This window comes from Mesoplodon bidens (genome assembly GCF_964165515.1).
Source record: "Mesoplodon bidens genome assembly, chromosome: 4".
NCBI lineage: Eukaryota > Metazoa > Chordata > Mammalia > Artiodactyla > Ziphiidae > Mesoplodon > Mesoplodon bidens.
Window position 1 is genome coordinate 78,331,191 of NC_138160.1, and position 13,685 is coordinate 78,344,875.

Below are 13,685 nucleotides of genomic sequence, written 5' to 3' on the forward strand. Positions count from 1 at the left end.
GAGCCTGTGCTCCGCAAGGGAGAGGCCACAACAGTGAGAGGCCCGCGTACCGCAAAAAACAAAAAAAAAACCTAAGTGACATATACTTTCCTCAAATTAACATAAAGGGTTTTTAAAAAATCTTTATTGCAGTATAATTGCTTTACAATGGGTAGTTTCCACTTTATAACAAAGTGAATCAGTTATACATATACATATATCCCCATATCTCCTCCTCTTGCGTCTTCCTCCCACCCTCCCTATCCCACCCCTCTAGGTGGTCACAGAGCACCGAGCTGATCTCCCTGTGCTATGTGGTTGCTTCCCACTAGCTATCTATTTTACATTTGATAGTATATATAAGTCCATGTCACTCTCTCACTTCGTCCCAGCTTACCCTTCCCCCTCCCTAGTAGGTCTGTGTCTTTATTCCTGTCTTGCCCCTAGGTTCTTCATGACCTATTATTTTCTTTTTTTTTTAAATTCCATATATATGTGTTAGCATACGGGATTTGTTTTTCTCTTTCTGACTTACTTCACTCTGTATGACAGACTCTAGGTCCATCCACCTCACTGCAAATAACTCAATTTCGTTTCTTTTTATGGCTGAGTAATATTCCATTGTATATATGTGCCACATCTTCTTTATCCATTCATCTGTTGATGGACATTTATGTTGCTTCCACGTTCTGGCTATTGTAAATAGAGCTGCAATGAACACTGTGGTACATGACTCTTTCTGAATTACGGTCTTCTCAGGGTATATGCCCAATAATGGGATTCCTGGGTCGTATGGTAGTTCTATTTTTAGTTTTTTAAGGAACCTCCATACTGTTCTCCATAGTGGCTGTATGAATTTACATTCCCACCAACAGTGCAAGAGGGTTCCCTTTTCTCCACACCCTCTCCAGCATTTATTGTTTGTAGATTTTTTGATGATGACCATTCTGACCGGTGTGAGATGATACCTCATTGCGGTTTTGAATTGCATTTCTCTAATGATTAACTATGTTGAGTATTCTTTCATGTGTTTGTTGGCAATCTGTATATCTTCTTTGGAGAAATGTCTATTTAGGTCTTCTGCCCATTTTTGGATTGGGTTGTTTGTTTTTTTGATATTGAGCTGCATGAGCTGCTTGTATATTTTGGAGATTAATCCTTTGTCCATTGCTTCATTTGCAAATATTTTCTCCCATTCTGAGGGTTGTCTTTTCGTCTTGTTTATGGTCTCCCTTGCTGTGCAAAAGCTTTTACATTTCATTAGGTCCCATTTATTTTTATTTCCATTATTCTAGGAGGAGGGTCAAAAAGGATCTTGCTGTGATTTATGTCATAGAGTGTTCTGCCTATGTTTTCCTCTAAGAGTTTTATAGTGTCAGGCCTTACATTTAGGTCTTTAATCCATTTTGAGTTTATTTTTGTGTATGGTGTTAGGGAGTGGACAGATCATCCAAAATGAAAATAAATAAGGAAACACAAGCTTTAAATGACACATTAAACAAGGTGGACTTAACTGATATTTATAGGACATTACATCCAAAAACAACAGAACACACTTTCTTCTCAAGTGCTCATGGAACATTCTCCAGGATAGATCATATCTTGGGTCACAAACAAAGCCTTGGTAAATTTAAGAAAATTGAAATCATATCCAGTATCTTTTCTGACCACAATGCTATGAGACTAGGTATCAATTACAGGAAAAAATCTGTTTATTGTATAAACATATCCATTAGCAGTCTAAGATTCACCTAACATTTATATTACGCTTCTTCAACAGAATCCAAGATGAACCACTAGTAAAACAGGTTATAAGATTATCTGGATTTTAGATGAGTTGGTCTGCTGAACTCTAGAATTCACAGAAGGAATTAAATCTTTGAATTTGTTGTTTAACAAATAAAATTCTGCATTGTGCTAATCTCCTTTTGCATATTATTTAGCAAATGGCTATTAAGGCTTTATTGTAAGGGATTACCAAAAAACAGTCCAATGATGAACCATGCAAGATAGAGAAAATAATGATTTACTAATAACTAATGAACAACGAAGGGAACCATGGTTTTTTCCTTTCATTATAGACTTCTCAAAATCAAAGATATTTTTCAAATTAAATTTATATTAAGTTTATGGAAAATTATACCCCTAGCTTAAGAACTTAAACGTCTTTAGATTTAAAAAAGGAATGGATGATTATAACTATAGTTTTTTTAAATGTTGCTTTGGGGAAAAGTCTTGATTCTTTGTTTCATTCTCCCTAATAGCTTTTTCTTTGCTTGCTTACTATAAAATAAAGCATTGTTATTGTGAGGACAATTTCTCATTCAGTTCCAGTGCTCTTGTATCTCCATGAGTTTTGGCATTGTTTACCAGCACCTGTGGGAAATTACATACAGGAATGTTAGTACTTTCTTTATTAACAATATCTATATTTAGAGTCATAGAAGCCGAGTAAGCCAAAGGGCAGCAGGCAATATCAAACTACACAAGAAAAAGTGACTATGTGCAAACTTTCTGTCATTTTTGCTGAAATAAACTGTTCAAACAAAGCTAACATCAGAGATAAGCACAATTTACTCAAATGCTCAACAGTACAGATGTCAACATTTTGATTGTTACCACTGCCAGCACTGCCTAAAGTTAAAGGTTTTGTTTAGAGGCTTTGTTTACAATACTGTCACCTCTAAACCCTTCCCCCAAAAGACCATTTTATGCATAGAATTGTTCAAATGACATTGCTCTCCTTTAAAACCACAGCTTAGGATCAAGGCTTGGGTTCTAAGCTCTATTAAGAACCTTTCCATAATTTTCATCAATTCCACAAACTAGAAGCTTTAATTTTAGTTTATCATTTGATTACTAAAACATTTTTTGGTTGTTCATTTTCAAACACTGTGAAGAGTCCGAGATGTTGCTCTATCTGCAAGCTAACAAGTTAGCCTGTCACAGTTTCATGATGGGACACCTGGGTCAGAGACAAATGTCTTTACCATTCATGGTGTAGCAAACGACATGAGTATCAACATATTTGCATCTGTTCCCCTCCTATCTAAGTCTCAAAGGGGTAACATGGATGGATGCATATAGTTTCCCACATACACAGTGGGTTGACAAGAGGGGAACCTTAGATTTAAGCCTAGGCGCCTAAGAGACTTGAATCTTTTATAACTGGCAGTAAACATGCCTATTCCTTGCTCTGGAGGGAGACACTTATCTCCATCTCCCAAGGCTGGGGAGCCTTAAAAAAGGCTTTCTCATTAATTTTCATTGTGTTTTTAAAACTCTTGGCTGAAGTTTTAAGAATTTTAACCCAGTACATGTCATACAGACTCTACCTTTTTAAAAAGAATACACACACACACACATACATTTGACCCCTGAACAACATGCGGATTAGGGATGAAGACCCTCTATATGCTCAAAAATCCACATATAACTTATAGTCAGCCACCCAAATAGGCAGTTCCTTGGTATCCATGGATTCAACTAATCAAGGGTCGTGTAGTACTGTAGTATTTACTATCGAAAAAAATCCAAGTGTAAGGGGACCCACACCATTTATTTAAACCTGCATTCTTCGAGTCAACTGTACATGTTTATGTATTTAGAAACCAGACCCATCCCATGAGAAGTGGAGTAGAAATTGTCATATGAATTTTACAGAAAAGACAATAAGTAAAATAATCTTTCCAAAGATAATATGAACATTCCATTAATTTCTGCTACTTCTAAACCTATTCTATCTACCTATTTGCCTCCACTGCAATGGTCATAAGAAATACTACAACCAGAACCCAGAGCCTTCATCTATCTTTTCTTATGCTACATAGCACATCAGGAGAATATATTTCCTACAGGTTAAATCAGTTGTTCTCAACCAGGGGTGACTACACCTCAGATATTATTTGGCAATGTCTAGAAGACATTTTCAGTTGTTATAAGCGGGGTGGAGGGAGGAGAACAATGCTACTGGCATCTAGTGGTTAGAGTGGTTAGGGATGCTATTAGACATCCTACAATGCACAGGATAGCAACCCTTAGCCCTCATCCAACAAAGGTCCAAGATGAATATCTTTAATAAAATCAATGCCTTACATTAATGAGCTCGTAGTCATTTTTGGCATGTAAGTGTCTCAGAAGGTACCAACGTGCTGTTGAAACAATAGATTTGGGATACCCAGGCTGATACACCACTCTCTCTAAAAGTCGCCGTGTCTCTCTGGGAAAAAGATATTTACTTTCAGTCCAAAGCATATAAATTAATATAAGATATTTCATATACTAGTCTCAAACACACATTATCTTTCTCATTCTTTTGCAGACAATGTGCTGATTACTTCATGCATTTTTTCATCCATGTAACGAAACAGGTAGTAATAATGGTTAACATTTACTAAGTATTTATTATGTGCTACGTAGTATGCCAAGTGTTTTACTCATATGGTCACATTTAACATTCACAACCTTATAAGTTAAGTTGCTGCTGTTATTCTCATTTTGCAGATAAGTAAATTAAGGCTCTTTCCATATAGAATGGGAAAATGACCGCTATTTCATGAGCACTTCTGACTACTCTACTTCTAATCCCTCTTGAAGGTAGACAGAAAATAAATAATGTGAAGATAATATAGAGTGGAACAAGAAGAAATATTTAACATCTACACTAGAGGCTAAGTGTATAATATCAGGCTTTTAGTATATATTTTTAAGAACGTGTACAATATATGAACCTATGTAATAACAGTCTGATTTACAGTTGTGTTCTAATTTTTTCTTTCCAAATTTACTAACATCTATGGCTCCAAAGACTTCTGTATGGGTAGAAACAACACAAATTGTGGTAACTTCAGAACTGCTGAATAGGAAGATTTTGTAGCTAGCAACTGGTTTGAAGTAGGAGCTAAAGAAGAACACGCCCTGAAGATGCTTTTACATAGGAATCACATAGTAAAGCACACTGCTTTTTCTTAGGCAGTATGTTTATTTGAGCTGATTTTGGGTGGTGATAAAAATTATGGGAGGTGCTAACAGAGATTACAGGCAATTGGGGGTTAAGGCTCTCTAAGTCATGTATACTGAGCTTCGGCAGAAAGAATTCATTAGGAAGTTCACATTATAGCCTAAAACATTTCTTGGTGAAATTAGTCATATAAGAAGTGGCAAAAATAAATAAATATCAGTAAATGATGCTGGAATTGCTAATTAGTCATAGGTCTTATCTCTTCCTTCACTCCTCTTTTGTGGTATTGATGTGACCTTTGCCACACATTTATGTGTTAAGCTCTATGTCTACAATTCTTATTCTGTTCCAGTAATATATGCTCCTAAACCATTGTTTCACTTATGCTTTGTATTATGTGTGATATCCATTAGAGCTAAATATTCTCAGAAGTTAAAATATTCTTGCCTGTTTTTTCATCCATATGACTTTTAAGTAATTTTCTTCAAATTTATTTCTGACCTCATCTCTGCTTCCAATAAAAAGACTGCTAAAATTTAAATTTAACTTTTATAACTTTAAATTTTTATATTTAAATCTGTGAAGCTTCTAGATTTTCTAGATATAAAAACCACATTATTTATAATATCTGTGCCTTTTTAATATTTATTACTTTTTTTCATAGCTTATTGCCTTGCAGGAATTTATGTCAATCTAGCCTTCAACTTGAGTCTTTTGGGTTTTGTTTGTTTCTAGAATCCACATTTACATTGTTGGCTCATCCTAAAACAGTGAAGAGCAAAAATTCCAAGGCCTTCTTCACTCAAAATACTGTTATGCAAATCTCTCATATTCTGTATCTGGGTACCAAATCACTTTTTTTAAATAAGACTTTATTTTCTTCCTTACTGGGTTACTAGAACCAGCCTTTCCAAAGTAGAAACATATATATGAATAACATCAAAGTTTGTTAAACTAATTCTAAACTTTTGTTTTGTAGAAGGATTAAAAGTGAAGAAACACTTTGAAGAAAAAAATGAACAAAGATTCTTCATACCTTGCTCCCATTTTGCGTTTGAATTGTAACAAAGCTTGTAAAAGGACAGCCAGCGGACAAAAGCAAAGTTTCAAAGCCTCAGTTGTAGCTTCTTGAACCAAGGATGGCCAGTGATCACTGGAAATATTAGCCTATAAAAATAAAAGACAAACATTAAACATTTGACACGTTTATTTTAAAAATAAATTTATTTATTTATTTTTGGCTGCATTGGGTCTTCGTTGCTGCATGCGGGTTTTCTCTAATTGCAGCGAGCAGGGGCTACTCTTTGTTGCGGTGCGTGGGCTTCTCACTGTGGTGGCTTCTCTTGTTGCGGGGCACAGGCTCTAGGCGCACAGGCTTCAGTAGTTGTGGCACACAGACTCAGTAGTTGTGGCTCACAGGCTCAGTTGCTCCGCAGCATGTGGGATCTTTCCGGACGAGGGATCAAACCCATGTCCCCTGCATTGGCAGGTGGATTCTTAACCACTGCGCCACCAGGGAAGTTCTGATATGTTTACTTTAAAAAATGTTATCAGTTCTTATTTGTTGACTGCCTACTTGTCTAAGTTGCCATGTAAATGCTACAGGGAGCAAAATTCTACAAAATGATTAAAATCTGATTCCTGCCCTTATGGAACTACAAAACAAGGCTGACAGGGATTACAGAAGGTTTCAAAAAGGAGATATCACTTTAAAAACACTAAAATATTTGCTAAAAGAAAATGCACTATTCTATTACATGGGTGAATGAAATCTATCAATTACTAAGCCTCCGGTCTACCAAATATACAAAACTCAATTTAACATGATTCTTTAACTGGTAGTATATAAGTTCCACATTTCAAAAATTATCTAAGGAGAGAAGAAAGACTGAAATGAAATATGTTAATAAAATCCCAATATAGGAAAAAAGGTGCAAAGCAGATCAGAGATAAATCAAAGTCATCAATTCTGAAAAACATTTTAAGAATTTCACTTTATGGGGAAAATGGTAAGATATCTATACATTACTTAGGTTGCAAACTTTAGTTTGTTATAGTATGTACTGACTCAGAAATAACATAGATAAGTAGTTCCAAAGAAACAGTAACTGCAAATAAAATGGTGAACACTCTACTGAATTACATAAGAAGGAAAAAAATGTATTTAAAATCTTTCATTGAAAACCTCAAATTGTAACCAAGAATTCATAATTACAGGTTTCTAGAATACACATTTTAATAAAGTCAATATAATGAGTGAATACACAGTCCCTTTCAAACACTAAATTATTTTTTTAAATGTTAGAGCAATAAACTCTGAGTTCAGCACAGGCAAGAGTAATTTGTGTAATCAAGGAAGAGGAAGCCATAGGGATAATATGAAATGAAATAATATGAAATAATTGAAACATAATTATGTTTCAATTCAATAATATGAAAACAGAGATCAGAGATTATGAGGCATCCTCCATAAAGACGGGAGCAATGGCACCTTGGGTACATCTGGAAAAGAATGTAAGGCAAAGCCCATACTAATAAAATTACTCCTAATATATTTTTAAAAACCAGTAACACAACACTCTCACTGGTTGCTTTTATAATGCACTCTTTTAATTTCCAAGAATTCATATAAAGTATTCCGTAAAGTTAGCCCATATATTATGACATAATAGTTTCTATATGTAACTGGTATACTAAACAATGTAATTAGAATATACTTATTTTTGTCTCCCATTATGTTTTTAAAACTTATTATATGAGGGACACTTTTCCTCATATAATAAGGATGTAAATTACAGTAGGTCCCATGACTCTGACATCCATTCACAAACACAGTCTTAATTAGAATGTTCTCTTTTCAATACTTCAATCTTCATTCAAAGGTAATATTTACACCCCACTCCCATCTCCTCAGCTCCCAGCTAGGGTATGCTTACAGGGAGCAGCACATGGCTTGTTCCTCCGCCCAACACTCCCACCTTTTCTTACTAACTGTAGTTTCAGGAACCAACTGAAATATCAGAAGTTTGACTGATGCCATCATAAGATGATGCTCTTTAGGCCTGACAGATATTTAAAGATCTTTTTCTGTCTCAAAGTCGCGGCAGCTCTTTGGGACAGTGAGGACTGTGGTGCGCGCCCAGAGGCTCTGGAGGGCGGGAGAGGATACCGTAGCATGAGACATCGCACTCTAGCCTCCGTCCCGGCCCTGTGGGCCTCCATCCCCTGTCCACGCTCTGAGCTGCGCCTGGACCTGGTTCTGGCTTCTGGACAGTCATTCCGGTGTGCGACTCCTGCAGCAGGACCCCATCGAGTGCCTCTTCTCCTTCATCTGTTCCTCCAACAACAACATTGCCCGCATCACTGGCATGGTGGAGCGGCTCTGCCAGACCTTCGGACCTCGGCTCCTCCAGCTTGATGATGTCACCTACCATGGCTTCCCCAGCTTGCAGGCCCTGGCTGGGCCACAGGTGGAGGCTCAGCTCAGGAAGTTGGGCCTGGGGTATCGTGCCCGCTATGTGAGTGCCAGTGCCCGAGCCATCCTGGAAGAACGGGGTGGACTTCCCTGGCTGCAGCAGCTGCACAAGGCCCCCTACGAGGAGGCCCATAAGGCCCTCTGCACCCTGCCTGGGGTAGGCACCAAGGTGGCCGACTGCATCTGCTTGATGGCCCTAGACAAGCCCCAGGCTGTGCCCGTGGATGTCCACGTGTGGCAGATCGCTCAATGTGACTACAGCTGGCACCCCACCACCGCCAAGGGTCCGAGCCCCCAGGCCAACAAGGAACTGGGAAGCTTTTTCCGGAGCCTATGGGGACCTTATGCTGGCTGGGCCCAAGCAGTGCTGTTCAGTGCTGACCTGCGCCAACCCCACCGAGCTCAGGAGCCACCAGCAAAACGCAGAAGGAGATGCCCAGGGCCAGAAGGCTAGGTGGGGGCGCTGGACGAAGGGACTCCCCAAACACCCCTCCCCACCATTCCCCCTTCTCACCCCCATCCAGTCTCACGTTGGAAAGGGGGCTCCCTGCAGCTACCTCAGGGGCCAGGCACCCTCAGATCAAGCAGTTTGCGCTCCAGTGTGGGATGGGAGTTGTCTGGGGAGACAGCGCTACCTGTGGTTTCAACCTCTTCCCTTTATTATAAGAAGGAACAATAAAATAGAAACATTTGTATGGAAAAAAAAAAAAAGATCTTTTTCTCATCCAGACTTTCCCAGCTTTATCAGAGACTCTCAACTTTATGCATAGTCTCTTATTGCAGGACCAGCTATGAAATCTGTGGGGCTCAATGCCAAAAAACAAAAACATGCAGGGCCCTTTGTTACAAAATGATTAAGAATTTCAAGATGGCGGTTGCAGAGCGTTAAACCCAGTGTGGAGGCCTATGCAGGTGCACAGGTTAGGATGCACACCCACGAAGCAGCCCTGCTCAGCTGCAGTTCCACTAACCTGGGTGAATGAACTATTCCACTTACTCTCCTCACATGCTATGGCAACCTGGAAACCTTTAGCTTCCTTTCTGCTAGATCCCATCATTCCTCTAGGTGGCTCTACATGTCAGGATCTAAGATAATTCCCATGGCAGTCCACTATCTCAGCTGGCATCACTCATTCCTGGCCCTAACAAGCTCTAGGAGCACTGCTGACCCCACGCTGCAGCAACTCTCCTTCACAAGATGGAGGGCATCTTGTACCCAAACATATACTCCTACCCACTTTTGGGATTCACCCACTGCTGACCACTCTGTCCCAGAAGCATGCAGTCACTTTCCAAAACATGAGCAACTCTCTTCCCAGCAGGTGGAGAGCCAAAGCTTCTGATGCATGTGTCAGATACCTGTCCATGTGCTTCTAGACATGTGCCTCCAGGACCTCAGAGGTCACACATCAAAGCCTCGCTCTCTCTGGCAGCGAGACTCCCTTCCTTGTCTGGTGGGCACCTGTGTGTGGAAACTTGCCAGGGGGACGATGGGGGAGGCAACAGCTTTCTCCAGAGAGATTTCTTCACAATCCTCCAACACTGCTCTTCTAATTCTTTTATAGCTTCCTTATAGGTTACTCTTCTACATACTTCAGAAACCTGTATCTTGGTCTGATATTTCTCTTTGGAATCTGATATTTAATATCTCAGGGGAAACTTTCAATTTAATAGCCTTTTCATATATTATTACACATACAATAGCTTCTCTTAAAACAGTCTAATTTTAATATACCCATCCTCTGCACACTGCCAGCTCTTTACCAGAGAAATATGACATCTCCTTATAATAATTGCTGGGTATCAAATCTTATAACAAGCAAATTAGATGTGGATGGTGCTTTAAAGTTTACAAAGGCATTTGTAATGTTAACTTCATTTGATATTCCTAATACTTAGGCAAAGTAGGTATTACTACCTCCACTATTACCAAAAAAGGTTGGGGGAGCTCTAGACAGTTTAATTGGCTGAAGTTTTCACAGGTTGTAACTGGTAGAACCAGAACCAAGGCTCTTATAGAAAACACTTTTGTGGTGGTAGTAGTGGTGGGGCAATGGGGGCAGGTATACCTGGGTATTACTAAATTGTAAACTAATTTTCCCATCTGTAAAATAGGGTTCTTATGAATATTAATGAAGTTAATATGTATAAAGCACTGTAAACCTAGCACAGGCTAAGTGTTCTGTATATTTGCTATTATTATTGCTATTTTTATTTTATTTCAGGGCAGATTTAATTTCCCAGCATGAAGAACAAACAAACAAAAAACCACATCACTAATAATATTTATTAACTAACAAATAATAAGTTAGACTAAAAGGGTATCGACTTCTCCAGTTCACATATTCAAGAGCATTTATAGGTGCTACATGTGGCTTCCATAGCCCACCGACTGCCAATGTCACAAAGACTTTTGTTAAATATAAATATGGGACAAACAAAACAAAATGTTTGGTGATCTAGAATTACCATTAACCACCATTTCTTTCCAGCCAAATCACCTCAGATTTGACTACCATTACTATTAGTCCAGTCATTCAAAAACCATTGTTGGAGGAGCTCCTATATATAAGGCAGAGTGGTAAAGCAAAGATGCAAAGATGAACAAAACATGGCCCCAACCTAAGGAGCTCTGAAACGTGCTCCACAGTAATAGCACCAAAGCTGAATAAATTTCCTAATTCTTATGTTTCTTTGGCAAAAAGTCTAGTTAAAGCAAGTAAATAACGTTGGCAATGGACTACTATGGCAAAAGCATGAGTTAATTCAGGCCTGTCTAGGAAATTTCTTCCAAAACAAAAAATGACATTTTATCTTTTAATTACAGAAATAACATGCATATGATAAAAAATTCAAACACTATCAAAGGATATAAAATGAAAAATTCTCCTCCACTATCCCTTAAAGACCCCTAGTACTATCCTCCAAAATAACTGCCATTAAATCTCCTTTGTATCTTTTTGTATCTTTCCATGTGCCTATTAGCGTGCACACACACACACACACACACACGATGCAGAGATATATATTCTTAAAAATACATACCATACATATATACACTCGAATAGCATATCATACACACTGTTCTGGAGTTTGCTCCTCCATGCATCCACTTAAATATTTATCTTGAAAAGTTTTCCACACTAGTATATAAGACTTCTAGATTAATATACCTACCTTGGTATCAGAAAACATATCAAGTCAAAAATTACTAGAAATCCCTCTTACAGAATGTCAAATTGAACTAAGAAATGACTAAAATGTTAATTACTGGTATCTTTGTCACTGATTAGTAGCTGGGTTAATTCTAACTTAAGTCACCAAGAAACAAAAATGTATATTCTGCCGTAATTCAACTTTTAAAATTGCAATCTTTGTTTTTTCCCCCTAAACACTGACAGTGTCCTGCTAGAGTCTATAGGTTTATGTTATGTTACTCTTATGTCCATCAAAAAGCCCAAATACAAAGTCTATGAGGAGACCACACTAGAAGGTGATGAAACTATAGGAACTCAATGGAATATCACTATGTAAAAAGCTTTTACCTTAAAGAAAAATAAAAGAATCAATTTTTCACATCATAATTATAACATGATCTTACCATGCAGACTTCTAATGCAAGCAGTGCTAGTCTCAACAGGCTTGAGAGTTTCCCACTCCAGCTGCCCTGTTGGGATGCTACTTGTAGACTCTTCCTATAACACATCTCTGCAGCACCCATCATTCCTTGGGACTGATATATGTGTGCCAGCCACTGAGAAACAGTAAGAGAAAAGAACCCAAAAGATTTTAGTTTCATACACAGTCTACTTCCAACAAATTCAATAAACTTTGATGAAACTAAAATTTTAATTTAATTATTGATAAATTTTGTGCCTCCAAAACAAAAATCACAGGTCAAAAAAGGGGTAGCCATCTTGTCCATTCTATTAGCAACAGCCACGTCCAGTCTGAAGCCTTAAAAAGTCTCCCAAGATAGCAAGTCAGGAACAAAATCAAAATGCAATATGATTTTTTATACATTACAGATGTAACATTTAACATTTGAAAATCAATGCAATCTACCACATTAACAGAATAAAGACAAAGAAGCATTCTCATAGATGGCCCCCACCCCAAATCCACTCATTCATGATAAAAAACAAATCTCTCTTGACAAACTCAGAAAAGGATTTCCTTAATCTGAAACATAAATTGGACAGCCATTTTAGAATCTGATAAATACCTACAAAAACCTAAAGCAAAAATTATAATTATGAAATTACAAATGTTTTCTATCTGAGGTAGAGAATGTTCCCTTATCACCACTCTGCTTAACACTGTAATTGAGGCTCTATATATAGTTCAATAAGGCAAGAAAAAAATTAACATAAAAATATTAAAAAGAAGGGCTTCCCTGGTGGCGCAGTGGTTGAGAGTCCGCCTGCCGATGCAGGGGACGCGGGTTCGTGCCCCGGTCCGGGAAGATCCCACATGCCGCGGAGTGGCTGGGCCCGTGAGCCATGGCCGCTGAGCCTGCGCGTCCGGAGCCTGTGCTCCGCAACGGGAGAGGCCACAACAGTGAGAGGCCCGCGTACCGCAAAAAAAAAAAAAAAAAAAAAAAAATTAAAAAGAAAAAGTAAAACTTCATTATTTGCAAAGGACGTAATTGTGTATACAGAAAACCCAAAACCATTTCAAAAGAATAAGTGAATTTAGCAAGGTTTCTGGAAGGTCAGTATATAAAAATCAACAGTATTTCTAAATGTTTGACACCAACATACAGAAAAAAATACCACTTGCAATGGAACAAAACAAAAAATCAACTACCCGGAAATAAATTTAACACAAAAATGTAAAAGACCTCTATTGCAAAAATTTTAAAACACTGCTGAGAGAAATTCAGAGCTAAAACAAGGAGGAATATAACACATTTATGGATAGAGAAACTCAATAGTAATACTTTGTCAATTCTCCCCAAATTAAACTATAGATTCATGTAATTCCAATCAAGATCTCTGTAGGACTTTTGTTTGGTGGGGAGAGTAAGGGTAACTGACAATTTACATGTAAATGCAAAACACCTAAAGTGACTGAGACACACCTGAAGGAAAACAAGAAAGTTGGAGGTCTTAATATTACCTCCACATATCAAAACTAATTATAAAGCTATAAGCAAGAATAAACAAATAGATCAATGAAAAAGAAGGAAAAGAACAGGGAGCCTTAAAAGACCCAGTCACCTGATTTATGACAAAAGCATCACTACAATTTAGTGGGGACATAATGGTC

General features: G+C 38.0%; 1 protein-coding gene and 1 pseudogene across 4 annotated transcripts in view; one reads left to right on the forward strand and one right to left on the reverse strand.

The window, feature by feature from the left end:
- Positions 1-1,483: 1,483 nt before the first annotated feature.
- The window catches only part of SKIC3 (SKI3 subunit of superkiller complex), a 140,912-nt gene continuing 128,710 nt past the window's right edge, over positions 1,484-13,685 (reverse strand). For all 3 annotated transcript variants that reach the window (XM_081230448.1, XM_081230446.1, XM_081230447.1), the window contains exons 39-42: positions 12,016-12,168; positions 5,976-6,106; positions 4,075-4,198; positions 1,484-2,355 (exon numbers count right to left, since the gene is read on the reverse strand). In XM_081230448.1, coding sequence (XP_081086574.1) covers positions 2,281-2,355; positions 4,075-4,198; positions 5,976-6,106; positions 12,016-12,168 — 483 coding nt within the window. In that variant the 3' untranslated portion in view covers positions 1,484-2,280. The remainder of the gene's footprint in view (positions 2,356-4,074; positions 4,199-5,975; positions 6,107-12,015; positions 12,169-13,685) is intronic.
- LOC308615906 (N-glycosylase/DNA lyase-like) lies at positions 7,673-9,056 on the forward strand (annotated as a pseudogene). Its single transcript has one exon. The product of its transcript is annotated as an N-glycosylase/DNA lyase-like (transcript).